This window comes from Manis javanica, chromosome 5 (genome assembly GCF_040802235.1).
Source record: "Manis javanica isolate MJ-LG chromosome 5, MJ_LKY, whole genome shotgun sequence".
NCBI classification, from domain to species: Eukaryota; Metazoa; Chordata; class Mammalia; order Pholidota; family Manidae; genus Manis; species Manis javanica.
In genome coordinates this window covers 172,036,353-172,059,203 of record NC_133160.1, presented here as the reverse complement: position 1 = coordinate 172,059,203, position 22,851 = coordinate 172,036,353, and the positions used below count along the sequence as shown (strand labels likewise).

The following is a 22,851-nucleotide window of genomic DNA, read 5'->3' as shown; positions in this document are numbered from 1 at the left end:
GCCCACCCATCTCCCCGGAAGGCCTCTTAGGTCGTTCCCGCAGGCCCACTCACCCTGCCCCTTCTCCAAGCCTCAGAGCATCTTCTGGGGCCGCTCCCCGACCGGACATCAGGCAGCCCGAGTGACTCGTGACTCCCTCTTTCCCTCTGTTTCCCACTCTGCCTCCAGGGCACCGCCCAACTCACTGACCCCCAACCCTGCCACCCTGAATTCTGCCGATCTACTAAAATGTAGCGGAGAGGGGGGCATGGGACAGGCACACAGAGTCTCCGACGCAGCAAAGGCGCACCGGGCCGCTGGCGATGCAGCTCAGACCTGCCGCCGTGCGGGGGGGTCCCTGCGACGTGGGGAGAAGCCTCAACGACTGACGCGGGAAGGCCCGGGACCCCTGGGGCTCGGCTCTTCCTCTGCCGAGTGATGGCGCGGACTAGACGCTTCCCAGGTCCCGACAGCAAAGACCCCACGCCTGGGTGCCGAGCAGAGGCCCCCCTCCCGGAAGCCGCAATGCCCAGGGGCTACGAGTGCAGACGTCACGGGAAGCGGCGAGGCCACCCCGCATGTGCCCTTCTCCGCAGTCAGGGGCCGCCCGGGAGACGCCCGCGAGCCCCGCAGCCCCGCCCGGACGGCCGCGCGCGGGGACCGCCGCTCCCAGGAGGCCGCGCGGCGGGCGGGGGGGGCGTGTCTGCCCCGCCCGGCGGCCGCGCGGGGGCTGCGGCCGGAGGGGGAAGATGGCGTCGCGGAGGGCCGGGCGCGGCCCCGGCGGGCTCCCCGCGGCGGCCCCGGCGCGGCTGCTGCTGCTGCTGCCGCTCCTGCTCGGGCCCTGGCCGGCCGCGGGCCACGGCGGCAAGTACTCGCGGGAGAAGAACGCGCCCGCGCCGCCCCCGGGGCGCCAGCCCGGCGGGGAGTTCCGCATGGAGAAGCTCAGCCAGCTGTGGGAGAAGGCCCGGCGGGTGCGCGCGGGCGCGGGGCCGGCCCCGGGGCGGGGGGCGCGGGGCCGGGCTCCGGGGCGGGGGACGGGGGCCGCGGGGGGCCGAGCCTCCTCGGGGCGGGGGATGCGGGGCGGGGGGCGGGGGGCGCGGGGCCGGGCCTCCTCGGGGCGGGGGATGCGGGCCGGGCTGCGGGGCGGGGGGCGGGGGGAGCGCGGGGCCGGCCCCGGGGCGGGGGGCGCGGGGCCGAGCCTCCTCGGGGCGGGGGGTGCGGGCCGGGCTGCGGGGCGGGGGGCGGGGGGCGCGGGGCCGAGCCTCCTCGGGGCGGGGGATGCGGGGCGGGGGATGCGGGCCGGGCCCCGGGATCTGCCGGGCCGTAGCTGGGGGTGTGATTCCCGCCCTGGTGCCCGGGTGCCACGGTCGGGGCCGCGGGGCCCTGAGAAGACACTGAAACCCATTTCCAGCCTCGGAAACCCGGCCAGGGAACTGCTTGTGTGTCATGGTCCCATCCCAGCGTGTTAAATCTTGACTTTCTGTGAATTGACCCAGTTCCTGGGTGAACTAGGAGGGCTTAGAAAAGCTGTAGGCTGGACCCCAGGAACCAGGGTTACTTCCGCTCAGCCTGTGGGTCATCTTGGGGGTGTTGCATGGCTACTGAGCAGGTGGTCTGGGTTGTCCTCGGGACCTTGGGGATTGGATGGAGCTGTGGGGGGTTCCCTACGGGTCTCCGGGGTGGCACCCACTCGTAAGCAGGGACCTTCTGCTTGGCGTTGGCCCTCCTCAGGGTTGCTGTCTGTTCTGGTGGTATGGGGGGGGCGGAGGGCGCATCCTGAACAGGCCCACCGGAGTCACCGCAGAGCGCCCTGGGCATTTTGACCTCCGGGTTCCTGTCGGAGTTCTCATCCTGACCTCAGTGACTAAAATGTGTTGAAGCATGGCTTGTCCCCCGAGGTGGGAGGGCCAGAGCTGGGGGGTGGGGGTTTCCCTTCCCTGTTCTCTGAGCCCTGGGCACTACATCCCTCTGCTCCGGGAGGACTTAGGAAGAGCAGACCAGGAACCAGGCGTAACCTGCACGCCCGGTACGTGTCTGTCCCCATAGCAGCTGGAGGTGGGCAGGAGCTCAGCAGCTCTCCCTGAGCTCCTTCTGTGCACTTCCAGTGAGACACTCAGAAGGCAAGGGTGCCTCGCTTTCTGACATGGGCTCTCGGGGCCCCATCTGGGAGCAGAGACACGGTGTCGACAGCTGCATGCCATGCAGCCTCCTTGAACTGTGCCCTGTTCACCATCACTCAGCCAGAGTGCGGAGCGGTGGCCAGGGGCAGAGCCTCCAGAGGACACTGGATTCCAGTGGCTTTTTTTTTTTTTACCTCTTTATTGAGGGGTGTTTGGGGTTCGGAATAGAGTGTGTGCCTATGAGACCACCACCGCCGTCTGCGCCGTGGACGTCCCTGTGTCCGATGGGCAGCTTCTCCTCGTGTCTCTGCTTATCTCTCAATTCCTGATGATTTACTTAACCGTTTAATATTGGACAGATTCCGTTTTGTGTTTGGTTTCTATTAACTAGTTCTGTTCATGTGAGGCATTAACATTTAACTTAAGTTAAAGAGACCAGAAGAATCCAGAGAGTGGGTGCCAGGTGTTTGCACGTGACCTGTTTCTTGCCTTCTCTTGGACTGGCTCGGGCTGCTGTTTCTGGGGCACTTGTGCCATGTGGGGCATCTCCAGCATAGCTCTTGTAGGCCTCTGTGTTTTGGCGGAGGGTCGGTACCAGATCAGGACAGGTTTTTTTGGTGGCGACGGCTCAGATTAGAAGGGCCCTCATTTGTGAGATGTGGTGTGTAATTTCACCCCCAGAGGCCTCAGACCTGAGGGGTTGTGACTCCCCCAGGTGGTGCGACAGTAACACACTTGGCACACAGTCTGCAGCTCATGGAACTCCTGCCTGGACATTGGCATGTCAGTTTCCCCAGGTCCTCAAATCTGGCCCCCCACAGGGGAACTAGCTGGCAGTCAGGATACCCAGTCTTCTCCCCCATACAACCCCAGAGGGACTCTCGGGGCCACTGCACTGTCAGACTAACCGCAGAGAGCAGCAGAGCCTGGCCCGGACCCTCGCTGTCCTCCCCTTCCATTGCAACAGGCCCTGAACTGGCAGAGGAGAGAGACGTGTGGGGGCCCAGCATCTACAGGGTACAGGCCTCCCCCCTGGATGGCACCCTGAAGCAAACGGCAGGACACTCAGAAGGAGCCTGGTGATAGAGCTGCCACACGTGGAGAACCAGAAATAGAAGCGAATTTGTTATTCCAAGACTTGTCACAGGGTCCTTAGGTGCGCACTGGAAGTTGTAGGCCTGCAGGCATCCTTCCTGCCCGTCTCTCCCACACCCCCTCCCAGCGCCCAGTTTGCCCCTCCTGGGAGTTAACCCGCTCAGCACCATCGTGCAGTTCCTCTGCCCAGGGAGGGCGCACACAGGCCAGGCGAGACTGCAGTCCCTGCCTCCCAGGGTCCTGGTGGGCTCCTGGGAGCTCAGACCAAGGCATCCAGGCAAGGGTGGGGCCCAGAGGCCTGCCCTGGGAGCTGTGTGAGGAGCCCGGGGCCTCCAGTGCGGGCATGCGGGAGGCTCTGAATGGAAGTGTTTCGGGCTCAGGGAATGGCAGGGGTGCAGAGACCTAGGGGGGCCCACAGGAGAGACAGAGCCCCGCAGAGCCACATCTGCCCAGGTCTCTGAGGAGAAGCACCGGCCATTGCCCTTGTTCCCCTCAGGTGAACCTTTGCAGCAGTTCTCAGCCATCCCTGAAAGGGTCATCACAATCCCCTTGTAGCCTAAAAAGTACGGTGGCCCGTCCCTAGTCCCATGTCACTGGAGGCTGCTTCAGCCCGCAGCAGTGTTCAGTAAGAGAAGACCTCCGGCACGCCAGGATGGTACCGAGTGCCCTCGGGGCCGCTGCAGGGCTGGCCTCCTTTGGTTGGGCAGGGGCCTGAGGGGGGGGGCGCCTGAGCTGCAGCCGTGTGACCAGCAGGCCCAGCCACGGGAAAACCCGCAGTGGGGTGTTCTGGTAGAACCACAAAGAGGAACCCGAGCTGCCTTGCAGGGCCCAGCTCGCCAGGAGCAGGTCGGAGCCGCAAGCAGGAGATCCTTGGAGGGCGTTCTGACCGGTTGTTCTGGCATGAGGACACTTTGGTGTGGCTTTAGGACTTAGCCGTGAAACTAAGAATCCCAAAGCAAGGTGGTGTGTAGGGTTTTTTAGTTTTGTTGTTGTTCAGGGTGGGAGGCATTAGAATAATCTACTCTTTCCAGGTAACACTTTGTATCAGAAACTGCCATGTTGTAACTTAGCATTTCATGTAACTAGTTGGTAAGGTTCTTCCTAAGGATGGGGAGTGGGAACCCCAGAGTGTGAGGCTTCACGCTCCTGTTAAAAACCCAAAAGCCATAACCTTTCCTCTGCATCCACCCTGTACCTGGGAGCTGAGGGCCGCCCACCTCACCGGCGGGCCAGGGAGCTGAGGGCCGAGGGCCCTTCTAGGCTGAGCTGCGGCCGCCACATTCCCTCCTGTTCTACCGTGAAGACTGCCGAGCGTCCAGTCCCAGCCCTGGTCCCCCATCTTGGCGTCGGCAGCAAGGCCTCTGTCCGACACCATCACCGGTGTGTAAAGCTGCAGGTTTGATGGAACTGACTAGAACCTTCACCTGTCACTTTAGGCAGGAGACGTGGCAGCCCTGAAACTAGGAGGTGGCCTCAGCCAATGGCCCGGGAGGGCCCGGGCCCTCAGGCCGCCAGCTCCCGGCCAGTGACCTCTAGGGAAGAGCGCTGGTGGGCAGGGCTTCTCCCCAGGTCCCCAGGAGCCTTGTTTGTGGGCTTTGGGGGGTTTTTTCTGTTTTTTTTTTCCTGGAAGTTTTCCATGACTTCTGTCTTCCATCCTCTCTGATAGTTGTGGCTTTTTACTTTTTTCTGTTACATGACACAGGGGAAAGGTAATGGTCTCTCCACCAAGTCCCACGTTCGTGCTCCTGCACCCTCCCACCCCTGGTGCTGCACAAGTGCCCCTGGGGCGTCCCGTTATGGGAGCTGGCCCCATGCAGCCGCAGGGGTGTCACTGGGCAGGAAGGGGCAGGCGGATCCCTAGGGATGTGGGGCTTCCAGATCGTGCTGGGCTGCAGACGTCCCCAGGGGAGGCCAGTGGTCTGAACGCTGCGGGGCCTGGGGCCCTTGCGTTGCCCTAAAGGAACGTGTGCGGGGTCTCGCTGTCTGGGACCCCGGCTCTGGCCCCAGCTCCCCTCCCTCCCAGGCTCATTGCTGGCTCACCCTGCAGCCGGTGGCCAGACACCCTCTGCTCTCATTCCACAGCTGCGTCTGTCTCCCGTGAAGCTGTCTGAGCTCCATGCTGACCTGAAGATACAGGAAAGGGATGAGCTCAACTGGAAGAAATCGAAGGCCGAAGGCTTAGATGAAGATGGCGAGAAAGAAGCAAGGCTTACACGCAACCTCAACGGTACCTTTCTTTCTTTCCTTCGCATGTAAGGGGAGCAGTCTCCCAGCGTCTGTGGCACTGGCTTATTTTGACGTGGTTTATGGACAGAAAGAGAGCGGGGGCCTGCCTAGTGGCTCACCTCCGAGGACAAGAGCCCCAAGCATAGGCTGTTCATGGGGGCCCTTGGCAAACTGGAGGAGGCCAGCCAGGGACGCCTGGGCTCTGGGCCGTTTGGCCCGGGAAGGAGGTCAGGCCGGCCGAGTGCATGCAGGCACCCAGGAGAGGACGCAGGATGTCCCCAGGGTCTGGACGTTACAGGGAAGCACATTTCAGGCCTCTGACCATGGACTGTGTGGAGGTGCAATGCTGTGAGCTGCTTGTTACTGCGGGGTTCAGGAAGAGGCAGGACGCGTCTGCCTGGCACACCCACGGGTTCACAGGGTGAGAGGTGCTCAGACCCCCTCTGTGAGCTGGTAGGGGCAGGACTCCCAGCCACTGCCCAGGCGCTCTGGCTCAGCTGTGTTGTGGGTGGTTCTGAGTCACAGGTCTCACTGTTTCCCACGTGCCGACAAGCAACGAGCTGGGTTGCTCCCACACCTGGAGACCCGCTGCACCCTGGCCTGGCCCCGCGTGGGATGTGGCACACCTGCACAGGGCAGGGCACGGCATGGCGGGGTGGCACAGTTGAGGCCAGAGTATGGTTGGCGCTGTGGCCCACCTCCTGTGTCGCTGGTTTTCTCAGACGCGGCAACACACACAGTATCTAGGGTCCCTCCCTGAGGCCAGATACTGTAACGTGCCCAAGACTTGGAGGCACTCTTGGTGTCCCTGCCTATGGCCAGGGGACCAGGGCTTAGAGAGGGCAATGTGTCTGTGCTCTCACAGCTCTGAGAGGTGCGGTAAGATGTGAACTCGTGATTTTCTGGCTTGGAGCCAGGGTTACTTCCCCAGCCACCTGGTGTCCTTGATGCACAGTCTTGTCAGGACACCTGGTGTGTGTCTTAGGTCTGCATTGGGTGAGGACACATGCTATTTCATATGGCCACCTCCTGGAATATGGAGGGGCATCTTAAAGCCACAGTGGGTAACAGGGACTGTCAGGGAGGAGACATAAAGCGCCTTGAAATAACTGCCCCCAGCAAGCATGTCTAGGGGCCTCAGAGGCCTGGGACGGGAGCCCAGCCTGGAGCCACGTCAGGGAAAAGCCACTGGAGCAGCCAGGGCCCTCGGAACAGCGTCATCTCTGAAGGAGCCACCCCAGTGCACCACGGCCCAGGCCGAGGGGCCGAAGGAGCGCGAGGGCACAGGCGCACCCGTGGCCGTCTCCCTCCCCGTGACCTGACACCCTGGACTCCACTGCGAGGAGCCCAGACAGCACCCAGGGCTCTCCCGGGTGAGCCACTTGTGCTTGGGGGGCACCCACTTCTTCATGGGAGTCAAGGTAACGTGGCAGAAGATGCAGCCAGTCTGAAAAGAACTGGGTGCTGAAGCAGTGACCTGTGTTCACTGAGTGGCTGGCCGTCCTCTGGACGTGGCCTGTGGGCCCCCATAGCCCTCTGTCATCCATCCCACCACCACCATTCCCAGAGCTGGTGCCACAGCAGGCAGCCATGCAGTGCAGCATCTAGACCAGCACTTGGGACACGACACGGAGGACCCACGTGTAACCAGGTCTGCCAGGCATGCCAAACAAGCGGCCCCCCCCAGCCGTGCCCCAGCGCCTTGGGGAGCAGACCCCTAGGGCTGAGTGCCCCCAGGATGGCTGCCCTTGCACGCCCACCGCAGCACCCCCACGGGATGCACTCCGTACTGTGAACAGAGGGGCTGGCTTGCTGCTCCTTGGGGCCTTTTCTCACGCCAGTGTTAGTGACTGCGGTTCATGCAGAACCCAGCGCTCTGGGATCCAGAAGCTTCTGCAGTGCGGGGTACCAAGTGTGCAGTCCCAGCCTTGTGTGACATGTGACTCGGCTTTTGATGGGGTCTGATGCAGCTTTGCTGGGCCTTGGGCTCCAGCTCAGAAGGCCTGGTACAGCTGGTCTCCGAGAGCCTGATGACACAGGCCTGCCATCCCCATTGCCCCACCTCCCCAGGGGCAGTGGCCTGCTCTGGGCTGCTGGGGTCATTCCCAGAACATCACACATGCAGAGCCTGGGGGTGCAGCCCAGGCCCTTCTTGGTGCTGGTGAGGCAGTGGCCCAGACGTGGGGGCTGACCAGGACCCAGGCTCCACATGGGCCTTGGCAGCACCGGTGCCAGCTTGATGCGCCTGGAAGCAGCCGGACGGCCTTTTCCTCTCAAGAGCTTTAAGGGGTGAATCACGCGTGGTGGGGTACAGGTCGGCCATAGGCTCCCCTGCTGCATGGGGCAGTACAGAGGGATTCTCCATTCTTTCTCCTGGGTTGGTGGTGACGCTGGGGACACCACAAGCCCTCACAGGCTGGCCCAGGGGGATGCACAGTCCCCACAGCTCATGCTGCAGCCCACCAGTGGCCCTCCCTTCTGGACATGGAGTCCTGAAGCCCAGATGGCACAGAGCGAGGCCGGGAGGGGCAGCCTCCAAGAGCTGAGGCAGGGCAGGCCCTCGGCGAGGAGCTGCGGGGGCCCCGGGCAGGCCGCCCCAGGGCTGTGGAGGCCTGGGGAGCCTCAGCCACCTGCACAGTCCAGCTATCGGGGAAGCAGCTCGGCCTCCACCTCGGGGACAGTGCAGTGGCAGGGCCTGCTTCCAGCTCCCACTTCACAGACGGATGGGCTGCATCCAGGGCGGGCTGTGTTCACCTCAGTGGCCGGGCCACCATAACCTCTGGCTTGTGTGATGACCCAGGGGTTGGGGGACAGGAAAAGGAAGCCCCATGCAGCTTTCAGAGAAGATAGTTGGAGTTTGGGAGAGGCTGCATGAGGCCCTGGAGGGGCCCCCGTCCCTTCAGAGCAGGGGGGTGGGGCAAGCCCCTCTCCAACTAAGGAGACAGCGGAGCAGGGAAGGAGGTGCTGAGAGGCCAAGCCATCCAGGGTGGGCCCCGAGTTCTGGGGGAGACCCAGCAGAGGGCTCCTCAAATGGCTGGAAGTCAGAATTGAGGCCCGTCCTGGAGAGCCCCTTCCCAGCCCTCCTGGGCATCACCCATGTTGTGCTGGTGGGGCTGTGGAGAGGCTGGCTGCGGTGACCCGGCAGCTCTGTGAAGAGGCCTGTGGTGGGCGCCATGTCCTGGCATTACTGAGAAGCGATGCCAGCCACCATCCCCATGGGGGCCATAGCATCCTGAGGCCGACTTTTCACTGTTGACGTGTTTTTGGAAGCTGCTGATGCTTAAGTTCCTCCTCTAGAAAATTTTTCCCCCAGATAAAAATGTGATTTGGGTCATGGAAAAGCTATCCCCAGCCTCTATCCCATCCGTCCACCCACTGAGCTGCCTTCACCCCCACACTCACCGGAGTTTGCCCCACGGCAAAAACTAAGGCAGTACATTTTGGTTTTGTAAATCTGTGCAACTGTCCATAGAAACAGCCCCAGTGGTAGTGACTCCAGTCCTGGGCATCGTGCCCATGCACCAGTGCAGTCCAGTTTGATGCAGGATTCGAGGTGGAAGGGTGCACGGCAGGAAGCCCAAAGTGGCACAGCGGTGGGAGCAGGAGCCCAGACTCGTTTGTGTCCATGTTCCCGCCAGCCTGCGTGGTCACCAGAAACCCAGGGTGGGCAGGAGGAGTGACAGGAAGCGAGGAGCAGGCCTGCCCCCCTTCGAGGCGCTGCGGTGGGCCGCTCCGCCCGCCCTCGGACGAGAACCGGGCTTGTAATGCCTCCCATTTCTCTCCTAGTCATCCTGGCCAAGTACGGGCTGGACGGGAGAAAGGACACCCAGGCCACAAGCAACTCCCTCAACGGTGGTGCCCAGGACGACAGCCTGGGGGACCCCCGGCTGGAGAAGCTGTGGCACAAGGTACCCCTCATCGCTTTCCATGAACTGCAGAAGTTACACTCCCTTCAGGAGTTAAGGAGGACACCTGCTAGGGCTCCCATGTAGGGTCTCACCAAGGCTGTGGCTTCTCCAGAGCTCCTCACGCCGTTTTGCTGCGGCTGTCTCTCTCTTCCCCGTGAGCATCCCCTGCTTCCCGGTGTGGAATGCCCACTGCCCGCCCAGTGAAGGAATCGTGCTCTGCATGTAGCCCTCAAGCTGCAAATGTCAGGAATGTGCTTGACAAGATGTGGTTACACACGAGCTTGCAGCGTGACACAGGTGGAGTTCGTACTCGGGGTTCGGTTCTGGGTTTGATCTGCACACGGTTTCTGAGATTCAGACAGGTGCCTTCACCTGCGGCCGGTGTTGGGACTGGGCTGGCAGCACCAGGTTGGGGGTGGGGGTGCACTGGCTGCCCCCAGCCCTTTCCTGTGGAGGTGCAAACCTCGGGTGGGGGCTGGCGCTGGCCAGCCTGGGATGAGCGCCCACTGCATTCCTTTCTCCTGGCTCCTGTCCAGGACGTTCTGTCCAGACCACATTGAGCAGGGCCGAGAATTGGAACTCACAGCTGCCTGTGTCCTTGGTCACAAGGGCTGAGCTGCAGGGAGGCTCTGCTGTGGCCAGGGGACCTGCCCTGTCTGCATGTCACCACATGGCCCCTGGGGCCGGGTGGGGTGATGATGCCACTGGCCTGGGGTCCCTTCTGGAAGGAGACCTTGGCCACTCCCGCACCTACATCTGTGGGGTCATGCCGCTCCCCACACCCGGCTACCTCGTGGCTGTCCCCCCATCAGGCCTTAGAGACACTCAGGAGTGGCAACAGTTTTTATTTTCTGCCACACAGCCGTTCCGTTGAGGTCTCAGCCTACACATAACCAGGGCTGTGGCTGGACCTGCCCCTGTGGTTCTTACTGTGATTATAAGATGCCCTCAACAGTGACATGAGGAAACGTAAAGGAGACAAGGTTTATCACTTACAGGTGCTGGAAATTTCCCGCCACGCCTGGGGCCACACAGCGAGGTCTGGAGGTGGTGGTGGGAGAGGGTGTGGGTGCACATGAGGGCCTGGGGGTCTGCTCTTCTGGGGTCGGGAGTGGAGGCCTAGGGTGTCAGGGGCTCACTCTTTATTGGTGAGTTTAAAACGTAAGAGTGGGAATTTAAAGCACTGGACAAGAAAAACTAGCGGCCCAAATGGTCAGTTACCTAAATCACCCACGATCTCTGACAGAGGAGCTGGGGGAGAGCGGCCAACTCCTTTTCCAGCTGTGCAGCGGGCAGGGGGACCATTGAGCACCTCTTTGAGGGGGATGCCTTGGCCATTGAAGCTTCAGTCGGGCCCTGGCACTACTAAAGGAAGCCACTGTCGGGGCTCAGCCGGAGGCCCCAGTTAAAGATGTCAGGATGAGAATGGCCAGCACTTCACTCGGGGGGCACCTTGTGGTGAGGTGAATGGGCCAGGGGAGGGGCCCCCCAGGCTGGACGGTGACCAGGCCCAGTGTTCACTGAGGCCACTTTATGCATAGGCGAAGACCTCCGGGAAGTTCTCCAGTGAGGAGCTGGACAAGCTGTGGCGGGAGTTCCAGCACCACCGGGAGAAGGTCCTCGAGTACAACATCCTGCTGGAGACTGTGAGCAGGACCGAAGGTGCGGCTGCCCCGCACCCTCCCCGCACGCCGTCAGCTCCACCACATACTGAGCAGGCTGGTACTCCCCATGGCACATCCGGTTGGATGAAGCCTGGAGGGACGCAGCCCGCCTGGCCCATCACAGCCTCTCCTGCCCAGGAAGACGCGCAGGCGCTGCCTTTTGTGTGGTGTGGTGGCGCTTCTGTGTTGGGCTCTGCCTGCACTGTAGATGCATGGTTGCCCGCCTCAGGAAGTCAGGCTGCCCGCAGGGAGGGCAGTGCAGGGCACTGGGGTCGGCCTGTGTGCTCACGCCTGCCAGGAGGTGGCGAGGACAGCTCCTGTGGGAGGAGGCAGAGGCCCGAGGGCGAGCCCACGCAGATGGCCACCAGCTCTCGTGGCCCAGGGGCTGCGGGTGACAGCTCAGGGTGGCTCAGGCACAGCTGCCCTTGGCAGGCCCTCTGCAGGCGTTCTGTCTCCTCTCCCACAGAAATTCAGGAAAACGTCATCAGCCCCTCGGATGTGAGCCACATCAAGGGGGACGTGCTGCACAGCAGGCACGTGGAGCTGAAGGACAGGCTCCGGGGCATCAACCAGGGCTTCGACCGCCTGAGGAAGGTCAGCCACCAGGGCTACGGCTCCACTGCTGGTGAGCGAGACCCTCCCCGGCCCTTGCCCTGCCAGGCGGTGCCCTCCCCAGTCCAGGAGCCGCATGGCTGTGTTTTCCGTCTCCCACCTTTCACGTGTGTCAGTCTTCCCGTGGCCTTCAGTCAGGACCCCTGCCACTTGGTGGCTCATACCAGAGCCCCTCACTCACACGCTGCCGCTTCCCCCCTGGCCTCCAGAGCCCACATGCGTTCTCCGCCTCACCGCACAGCTGGGTGGCGGCCTGCCCCACCCCCGGGGAGGCAGAGGGGCAGGAGGCAGTCCCGGGCCCAGCTCTGCCCCCTGTGTGCCCTTGGGCGGGACTCCACCCCACCCGGGCCCGCTTGGTTGGCTGTGGAGGGGTGAAAGGACTGCCCCGTGAGCCCATGTGGGAAGGGGGCCAGAGCCCGGCGGGGTGGCGGGGCTGCTGTGCCAGGTGTCCCCAGCCCCCTCGCTCCCTGAGGCAGGCTGGGTCCTCGTGCTCTCCTGTTGGTCTGCTGACTCCTTCCAGCAGCTGCCCCAAAGCCCCCAAGGGCCCCAGGCAGGGAGGGGTCCGCTGAGGGACAGGGCGCAGCTGCCGGCAGTGTGCCCTGCGAGCTTGTCTCTCCTCTCCACTCGTGAATGCTGGCTGAGGTCCAGGGGTCCTTCCCATTCGCTCTGCTCCGCTTCAGAGCTGGGGCGGGAGTGGCCTGAGCCTCAGCCCTGAATTGGGAGGGTGGGTATCGTCCTCCAGATGCCCCAAGGAGCCCCTGGCCGCTCCACCCACGCCCCGCAGCCCCGAGGGCAGAGGAGCATGAGAGGCTCTGTACCTGTGGCAGGTCCCTCTGCAGGTGTGGGCAAGTGGTTGTGCACACGGGAGCCACGGCTTGGCTCTGACCCAGGGGCAGATGAGGGCACCACTCAAGCTGTGTGCCCAGAATGGGCCCTGCGAGCCGTGGACGAATGCTTGTGGAAATAATGCTGTTTGCTTCCAGAGGACACAGCACACACATGCACCCGCCCACACACGTCCCCTGGGTGAGCTGGGGCACGGCCCCCAGGCATCACGGGAGCCACCATACAGACCCCTGAGACTGCTTCTGCTCTTCTGCCAGAGTTTGAGGAACCACGAGTGATTGATCTGTGGGACCTGGCCAGGTCAGCCAACTTCACTGAGAAGGAACTAGAGTCCTTTCGGGTAAGGAGGCAGACCTCCGCGCTGGGCAGCGTGGGGAAGGACTCTCCTGCTCCTTGCCCTCTGTGTCCCTCTGCGCTGGCTGGAGGCCCGTGTGGAACCGCCACATGCACGTCTCCGTCAGGTGAAGCCGGCGCAGCCGTGGGTGTGCCAGCCGTGAAGAGTTAGGGTTGTGCAGAAGCCGTGGGCAGAGAGGTACTTGGAGGAGGAGAGAAGGAGCCTGCGTGGGGGCCTGGCAGCGGGCCTGGAGGGATGGGCTTTGGGTCACCTGGGAACCACCTCAGTGGGTCCTGTTGTGACAAAGTTGCCACATACTGGTGGGTCAGGGTCAGGGGAGGACACGGGCCAGTGGCTCGGGGTCAGGGGGTGATGCAGGCCAGTGGGTCGGGGTTGGGGAGGACATGGGCTGGTGAGTCGGGGGTCAGGGTCGGGGGGATGCGGGCTGGTGGGTCGGGGTCGGGGAGGACATGGGCTGGTGAGTCGGGGGTCAGGGTCAGGGTGACACAGGCCGGTGGGTCGGGGGGATGCGGGCTGGTGGCATCGAGCTGCCATTGCCCGAATGGGAGCCTGCCTAGGGGGAGAGTGAGGCCTCCGAGGAGCGGTCGTCATGGGGAGGCGCTTGGCGTCATGTTGGGAGGTCAGCTGGGTGCTAGGCCCACCCTAGCAGGGCTTACACCAGTTCAGAGAGACACATGTAACCCCACCCCACCCCAAGTCCCCCACTCTGAGGCCCGGAAGCCCCGCCCAGACCAGGACTGCGGTGGAATCGGCACACTGGGTGGGAAGGGAGGCCAGGGAGCTGTGGACAAAGCCCGAGCCGAAGGTGTCGGGCTGGATGTGGGGTCACATCAGGAGGGAGCCGGGTGCCCGGCAAGTGTCGGTCCCTGAGGGGTCGGGTTGGGGAGGCTGTGGGGGAGCGACGAGGGCCCACAAAGGCCATCAGACCTGGTGGGCCCTGGGGGTGCTGCTCGCCGTATTTCCGGGGCAGCTGTGTGGGCTGCATGGCGAGGGGGCCTGGCGTGTGCAGCTTCAGGGTGGGGCCCACCTGCCAGCTGGGCTGAGCCCCAGCCCCCAGAGGATCTGGTCCCTGCACCACACGTGTGGCCCCCTCCTTAGGGGACCCTATTGTGGCAGTAAGGGCATGTTGGGGGGAAATTCAGTTTTAAACCTTGTTTTAGGAGGAGCTGAAGCACTTTGAATCCAAAATTGAAAAGCATAACCACTACCAGAAGCAGCTGGAAATTTCTCATCAAAAACTGAAACATGTGGAGAGCTTAGGTGACGCTGAGCACGTCAGCCGGAACAAAGAGAAATACGCTTTGCTGGAGGAGAAGACCAAGGAGCTCGGCTACAAGGTGCGCACGTGGCTACCTGGGGTCTGCCCCCGTCCTGCCCGCTGTTCCGTAGGCATGTCGGCACCAGAGGGCTGTGCACTGTGGTGCCAGGACAGGCTGGGACAGGGTAGGGCCTTCCTAGCTCCTCCCACCCCATCTGCCTCTGGGCCTGTGGAGGGTGGGACACCTCTCTTGCCACCTGGGCTCTCAACCAGCTGACCTGGTGCAGGGGAGTGAGCGTGGGCGGGCGTGGACAGGGCTGCAGCCAGGGCCCCCCTCCGGTGCACAGCTGGCATCCTGTCCCTAAAAATGTGCAGCCAGTCACTGGTCCTGAGCACCCTTACTCCTGTACAAGCCGCGTGAAGTCACCTCGGACTCTCCTGGGTGCACACACTAGGCAGCAGTTTCCTGAGAATTCGACTTGGTACACTTGGAGACCATGCTTTGTCCCACAGGAGACAGGGACCCAGACAGGCAGCAGCAGGTGGCTCCACAGGGTTACCCTGTCTGACCTGGACAGGGTGTCAGCTCCGTTTGGGGTGGCATTCAGACCCCAGGTGATACACAGGCACGTAGGGCAGCTGAGTCCAAGACAGACACTCACTGCAGAGCTCTTCGTCTATCAGGTCTGCTTTCCAGACCCTCCGGGGTGACCGTCTACCCTGGCCGGGCCATGAACTGGCACGGTCACCAGGCCACCGCCTCATGCTGTGGACCAGCTGAGGTGGGACTAGCCGATGCCGCCCCACGGGGCTCCGGTTGGGGCAGGTGTGGGGCGGGTGCCCAGCCAGGCATTAAAACGTGAAGCACCCTTTATACAGAAACTTGTTTCTCAGCATGGTCTGCTTCTAGCTGTTTTAATATTCTTTGGTGATGATTTTTTAGTTAATAAAGAGCTATTATTTATTTATGGCAGTTTCTGGATGGGCAGATAAGTAGGGGAGCTCAGAAGTTTCCATTTTTAGAGTGTGTACCTCCTGATCTTGGGCAGACCCTGTAACTGGACCCTGTAACTGGTCTCTGCTGTGTGTTCCCTTCAGGTCAAGAAGCATTTACAGGACCTGTCCAGCCGCATCTCGAGAGCTCGCCACAATGAGCTCTGAGAGCCCTGGGAGCCGGCCAGCGGGAGGAAGGGGGCACCAGGGTCAGGGTCTCCTGAACACAGCCAGCGTGCGTGCGCGGTGGGGACGTGCCCCGTGGCCCTTGGCAGGGAAGGACCGGTTCACGTGCTGCCGTGTGCCCCGCACGGGGTCTGCGCAGCCACACCCAAGCTGCCCCGATGGGCAGGGCCCCTTCCGTCAAGCAGGGCTGGTGGCAGCCCCAGGGGAACAGCTGATTTCCAGCTGCCAGTGAGTGGTGGTCCTCGGTCCTGGGTGTCAGTCCATGTTGGAATCTCACAGATCTGCCACTGGAGGTGCCATGTGCACACAGAGTCCTTCACAATACACTGGCATATAAGTCACTCGGCTGGTTGTCTCACCGCGTCTGCGTCATCTTGCCACCTGGGTCTTTGCAGTCCGTGCTCTGGCTCCTCTGCCAGCTTGAGGTGCCCTCTTCCTCTCCCACACCCACACCCTGTTCTTCTCTGTTGCATGAGGTGCAGGAGGGGCCAGCATCTTTGCAGCTCCGCCACCCCCCACGGCAGTCTCTCCTGCCTTGACACCCAAGAGCATTCTGGAATTGAACTTGTGGGGGAAGAGGGACAGCACTGTGACCTCAGGCCCCCTCTGTACAGCTGAGGGGGCCTTGGTCCAGCCCTGTCCGACCTCCCCTCAGTGGATCTGGGTCAGGAAGAGCCCAGCGAGGCCACAGGGCTGGGTGTCCAGCAGAAGTGCCTCACTGTCACTGACTGACTCTCCCTGAGGAGTGGAGAGCGGGGGGCGGGGGGGTTTGTTCTCAGGCTCCAAGCAGACAGTCCCAGGGGGCATCTGACGTGATTCCCAAGTCTGGACCCAGAAGAGGCTTGACAGGCTGCATTCCCGTGCTGGGCACGGCTGGATCTCAGCCAGGATGTTGGGATCCACCACGCACACATACCCTGTTAGCCACGTGGTAGAAAAACCAAGGCCAAAGGACCTTGTGTGTCAGAACGTAGTGAACGCGAGCAGATGGCCTCGCAGCGGGCGGTATGCCACTGCCCTGCTCTCCCCGGGTCACTGGGCCCCTGGCGAGGGGCAGGGCTCAGCCTGGCACAGGAGCTGCCCTCTGGCCCTCGGTGTCAGGTCTGCCACCAAGTGGACCGGCTGGCATGACCCTTGCGGTGCATGGCAGTTCTCGGCCATTGCTGGGCCTCCCAGGTGGGGTGCTTGTCCCTCAGTGGCACATCCAAGGCGTAGAGAAGGGCTGGCTGCCAGCATCTGTGGGCCCGGAGCCCCAGGCCTCACACTCGGGTGTTTGTGCGCCCCTTGTGCGCAGCAGGATAGCCCTGGCCCTCGTGGGATCGCAGTCAAGGGTGGGGGTACGCCACCTGCAGTGAGGCACGGCCCAGGACGGGAGAAAACGGGCAGGCACTGACTCAGTTTACCACCTGAGGAGCTATAATAGAGGCACCGCCTGTGCGTCACACGTGCAGGAGAAAGAGCTGCTTCCTGGTGGTGGGTCTTTGCTGTCCCTTCCCTGAAGGAAGCAGGTAGGGCAGGAGGACCCAGCCAGAGAGGCCAGTAGTGCAGTTTGTTTTTAGCTTCTGAAGAATTGCTTAAAGTAAAACGTCTTCATAAAAGTGCGGAAGACTCACCGGCAGCTCTGCATGGCCCCGAGTCGCCGAGCCCACCCCTAAGTCCAGGCGCAGAGAGGACTGTGGTCCGCCGGCACTCCGGCCCCTAGGACTCTCTCTGCTACGGCCAACCATGTGTGCGTCCGCCAAAATTCATGTTGAACCTGATCCCTGGGGGGTGGTAATGGCAGGTGGGGCCTCTGGTCATGCGGGCGGAGCCCTCGTGAATGAGGTCAGGGCCTTAGAAAGGCCCCGGAGAGCCTGGCCCCTTCCTCCGTGAGGACACAGCCAGAAGTCAGCCCCGCTGAGCCCCTGAGCCAGGTCTCCACACACTCCGTCCACACGCTGACTGGGCCTCCCGCCTCCAGACTAAGGGAAATGAGTGTGACTTGAGCCGCCCAGTCTGTGGAATGCCCTGAGCAGGGTAAGCCACGCCTCTCCACTTTTAATAAGGTGCGTTGCTGTCTGAACTTCGCAGGAAATGATGCTGTGCGTGTGTGTGCGCGCGCGCACGCGGTCTGGCTTCCTTCTGTAGGTAACGGGGAGACCCACCACTTGGTCCGCAGCTGACATGTGTCCCTTCCATTGCTGTGTCGTTGCACACTGTGGTGGCCACACCGCGCTCCGCTGCTGTTGATGAATGTTCGTGTTGTCGCTGGGCTTGGATGACAAGCGGGGGTCCTGCCGTGTGCGTTCCTTCCAGTGGGTGGCCAGGGGGCTTCTGCTCGTTTTGGCTTCCCGCCGCAGGCTGGTATGATCAATCCTGGATGACTTCCAAGACGCCGCACTCGGTCTTTAGTTTTAGACATGTGGCTGGCATTTAGCCACACACAGTTGTGGGGTAATTTGTTGTGTTGCATTTTAGGTGATTTTTTGTGCGAGAAACAGGAAGGAGGAGCACACACAGATGGGCACAGCTCCCGAGTGCGGGTGGTGGCACTCGCCGGTGTGGCCGCTACCCAGGAGACACAGGTGGTCCCTTCACTCCGGAGCCCCATCGCACCCCGGAGGGGGCTCCCCGTGACTTTCACCATCACAGCCTGCTTTCGGCCGTCTGCGTCCCCCATAGAAATAGGACAGCAGGGGGCGTGGCGTCTGCTTTCCTTCACCCCGTGCATGTTTCGCCAGTGGTTCCAGACCTCGCAGAGAGCTCCGTGCCCTGGCACGCAGGGGGCGCCGGCTGACGAGTGTTTCAGTTGCCAGTCTTGGTTGCAGCCCAAGGTTCATTTTATCTTTATATTCCAGCACTTTCTTTCACACAGATTTTTCTCCTCTGATAATTGTTTCAGCGTGTCGGTCAAAGTCAAGTGAACACCCCCCAGAGGCGGCTGTTTCCAGACTCCAGCCGCCGGGCGTCACGCCAGTGCTGTCTTGATCTCAGTAGCTCTGTGATGTATCTTCAAATCAGGCGGCGTGCATTCTCCTCCGTTTTTTAAAGACCCTCTAGAGGTCATCTGCATTTCCTTTGACAGCTTAGGATCAGCTTTTCAGGTTTTCCAAAAATACTGCCCCCAATTTCTGTGGGGCTCAGGTCTCTCTGGAGAGTCAGCACCCCACAGTGTGGAGCCACCACCACACCCCATTTACTGAGCTCGACTTTAATTTCTCAGCAGTGGCCTGTTTTCTGTACACAGATCCTGTATGTGTCATTAAATCTGCTCCTGGGTATTGGACATTTTATGCTATTGAGAATAGTATGTTTTTATTCATTTTTCCACGGTGTGTTTTCATAGGATCACAGCTCCTGTTCCCTCTTCCCACGCAGCTCTGCACGCTTGCTCGTGTCTCTGCCCTGGCCAGCTCGTCCTGTCCAGTGCGAGTGGCAGCGGCTCCCAGCCTTGTGGAATCCCGCTCGTTCTTTCAGTTAAGGGTCGTGTTGGCTCTGGAGTTTTTATGGGTGCCCCACAGATTGGAGGGGTTCTGTCCTGCTTTGCTGAGAGTTTTTCTTGTGTGAGTATTGAACGGTGTCAAGTGCTTTTTGCATGCCCACCGAGGAGATGGTCGAGATGTACCCCTGTGTTGTGCCACTGCTGTGAAGCATGTGGACTGTCACACGCTGAAGTGGCCTCGCACGCCCGGGTGAATGCCGCTGGGCCAGGCCGCACTGTCCTTTTCTGTCTGATGGATTAGATTTGCTAATACTCGGTTAAGGACTTTTCTGTGTATTCTCACCAGGGACCCTGATCTGCGGTTTTGTTTTTCTTGTCATAGGAGCTTTTGGGCTTATTGACTTTTCTGTATTGTTTGCTTTCTTTTTCACTGACTTCTAGTCTTACTATTTACATTTCCTTCTGTGTGGTGTTTAATTTGTTGTCCTTTTTCTGGCTTCTGATGATAGCAGCTTAGATCATTGATTAAGAATATAGAACAGTGGACAACAGAATTAACTATCTTGATCTACTTATGCCCTTTAGAGAAAACATATTCTTCTTAGACAGAACATTTTTAAATTGACTATGCACCAGGATGCAAAGCAAATGCCAATTTTCAAAAGATAGGTTAGAATGATACAGATCACATTTTTTGACAGTGCAATTAAGAAGGAAATCAGTGAGACAATTATTAAAATAAGTACATTTAGAAACTTTAAAAATACATTTGGATCAAAGAAGAAATCATATTAGAAAATACTTTTAATTGAATGACAGTGAAAATACTGCACACACCAAAATTTGGGGGGTGTGGTAGAGTGATATTTGGGGGAAGTTTATAACCATAAGTGCCTTTTTTTTTTTTTAAAGAACAAAGGGACGTCCAGTTCCAGTAATGGCAGGCTGGGTTATCTGCACTAACTCACACACTGAAAATAACTATGTTCTCTTCAGTATTAAACATCTCAGTCAAAGCAGTAGAAAGCTGACAGCCTATGAAGGTGCGACCAGGGCAGATGAAGGGCCCACGGGAGCCCAGAGGCAGGGGCGGGGCTGAAGCACCTGCTGTCTCCCCGCAGGGGCTTAGCGCTTCTGGGCCTTCCTCAGTGAGAGGACGAGGCAGGGCCGCAGGCTGGTCTGCTGCAGGGCACGCCTCTCGCTATGAAGCTGGGCCTCATGAGCTCCCACCTCAGGGCCAGACCACACCAGCCCCTCCTCCCTGCCCCAGGAAAGGCGGGCTGGCCAGCTGCTGCACACACCAAGGGGGGTAAAGTCCCATTACTGAGCACCCTGACCCAGGGTCAGCACCCCAGCCTGCTCTGGGCCTCACGCCACAGACGTCACTCACGGTGGTTCAGGCCCGGTAGTGCTCTGGCACCTGGTAGAAGTTAACATAAACAGCCCTTTCTGGAAGAAATTGTCTTTCTCCTCCTTCTCAAACCCAGAGTAATTGTTCACAGACACAGACTAACACAGAAGGCAGCAAAGCCCTGCAAGTGGGGACACAGGAGGAAGGGCAGGGGCAGGTGGGTAAGGATGCAAGGCACGGGGGTGGCCGGCAGTGGCTGCTAGGTGACGCACACATTGTGCACATAAATGGTAGTCACAAGTGCCCTCAAGGAGCAGGAAACCACGGCATTCCCTAGCAGATTGGAAGAGCCCCTTAGAACATCTGGATTTGGGGGAGAGAGAAAAGGCCTGTAGCTAGAGCAAAGAATGTCTCTTCAGTAAATAGGTGGGGGCGATTTGTCATATTCAGGGGAAAAGTTGCCCTCAAACCATCTACAAAACTTAATTCAAGACCTAATATCAAAACTAAAAATTTAAAGATTCTTGGAGAAAACAGGAGAATATCTTTCTGATCAGAGGGTAGGCAGTGACTTCTTAAACAGGCCACAGAAAGCTGTAACCATAAAAGGAGAAGTACAAAAATTGGATTTCATCAAAGTTAGAAACTTCTCATCACAATGAACCATTAGGGAAGTAAAATAGCCAACTAGAGAAGAGAAACACAAAGCCTATGCCTGAGAAAGGACTCCGATCCAAAGTCCTATAGCCCAGTTTTTTTAAATGGGCATAAGAATTAAACAGGCCCTTCACCAAAGAAGACATCCAAACGACTGACAGGCACATGGGTTAATCAACATCACTAGTCATTAGAAAAATGCAAATTAATGAGATGCCACCGCACGCCCGTTAGGATGGCTGAGTGCACAAGGTCCCCTACCGAGGGCTGGTGAGAATGGGAAGCTACAGGAAGTCTCATTTTGCTTGTGGGATTTATAAAATGGTAAAACCACTTTGGAAAACTTAAGCAGTTTCTTTTAAAATGAAACATTTGCTTACTGTATGACCCGGCAGTTCCACTCCTAACCTTATATATGTCCAAGAGAAATGTGTATGTCCACAAAAGACCTAAACAAGAATGTTCATAGCAACTTAACATCCAACTTTATTTCATTCAAAACCAGAAACAGCCTAAATGTCCATCAACAGAATAGATAATGAGTTCTAATATATCTGTACAATGGAATGGGAACAGTTAAAGAATGAATTGCTAACAACATAGATGAATCTAAAAAACATTGTTTTGCACCCAAAAAAGCTATAAACATAAAAAGACAAAATTAGTTAATAGGGATGTAAGTCAAACTAATGGACACCTGGCAGGATGGGCATTGCCCAGAAATGGCTGGAGAGAACTGTGATGGGAAAATGCCCTCTGTCTCATAGACAGTGGTTACACTGTCATACATGTGTCAACATTTGTCAAGCTCTACACTTAAGATTCATGTGGTTTTCTGTTAGTAAATTATAACTAAAAATATCCTCAGATAAAAGTGCATCAGTATAAGAAGAATAGGATGCCACCAAAAAAAACAGAACAGAAGAGCTCTTGGGAATTGAATGTTTGATGACAGAAATAAAACATCCAAAGACTGGGAAATGAAAGTTGAGGAAATCACACTGATTATTCCACAGGTGGTCTAACAGTCAATAATAAGATCAAGGAGATGTCAAAGAAATTGGAGAGTGGAGAAATAAAATAATTTGAGAAAATTTCCTGTATCTAAAGAGCAAGTTTCCAGAATCAAAGGCCCCAGTGTAGGAGATGAAAATAATAACTGAAAAATTTTAAAGCAATGGAGGCAAAGAAAATGATTCCACATAGAGAGGAAGAGAGTGGAACTCAGACTTGTCTCAGAATGACGATATCACAACAGCAGCTGGGGCTACACGTCCACAGAGCAGAGCCTTCAGGCTTTTGAAGGAAAATAATTTCCAACCTAGAATTCTATACCCAGCCAAGCTAGCAGTAAGTGTGGAAGTGAATACAGATTTTTAAGCATGCAGGATCTCAAATTATGCCCCCTTTATTCTTTCTTAGGTTGTCACTATAATAAGCACTCCTTAAAATAAAAGCAAAATCAAGAAGATATTGGACTCAGAGAAAAGGGATCCCTACCAGAGAGGAGATGGGGCTCTCCAGTGCTTTGATGTGGGTGACTTGCTATGACAGCTACAGGGTAGGTTCCTCATTGGAGCAGGTCAGAAGTTTCCAGAAGACACATTCAAAAAAGTAAAATTGTTCAGCAACCCAATATGTTGAAGTATTTTCAGAGATTTACATAAGTATGGGAGAGTTGACTATATATTACTGATGAATACATAGAAAATTGCATTGCAGGAAAACAGGTTGAGCAAGAATTCTCACCTATCAACAGAATTTGCACTAAAATAAGGTAAGCATGGAATATTGATCTAACCAAAAGTACAACATAAATACACTGAACTGAGAGGATGGGAGGTATTTGTTCTGTGGGAGGACAGGGTGTAGGTTTTGGTTATAGATGGGAGAGCCTTGTGATCTATATGACAGGCCAGTAAACCTGGAACTGGAAGACAAGTGGCAGCAACACGAGCATGTTGGTAACATAAAGACAAATACTGTAAGAGTGTTTCTTCAGGGAGTTGAAAATACAGGGCTGGGGTCAAGGAGAAAGGACCGGCTTTGCAACGAACCTGGTGGAACAATTTGATTCTAAGTGGTAGACTATCTCTCTGATACAAAATATTTATGAAAAATTTTACAAATGAATGTTTTTGTCTTAATAACCCAGAAGAAAAGAGGGCAAAAGATATAAG

At 58.4% G+C, this 22,851-nt stretch overlaps 1 protein-coding gene across 1 annotated transcript; it reads left to right on the top strand.

The window, feature by feature from the left end:
• Positions 1-705: 705 nt before the first annotated feature.
• LRPAP1 (LDL receptor related protein associated protein 1) lies at positions 706-15,583 on the top strand. Its single transcript, XM_073237985.1, has 8 exons — positions 706-950; positions 5,277-5,421; positions 9,207-9,328; positions 10,870-10,990; positions 11,459-11,617; positions 12,708-12,790; positions 13,966-14,142; positions 15,162-15,583. Exons 1-8 carry the CDS (start codon positions 729-731, stop codon positions 15,222-15,224), a joined length of 1,092 nt encoding a protein of 363 aa, XP_073094086.1. The 5' UTR covers positions 706-728; the 3' UTR covers positions 15,225-15,583.
• Positions 15,584-22,851: the final 7,268 nt, after the last annotated feature.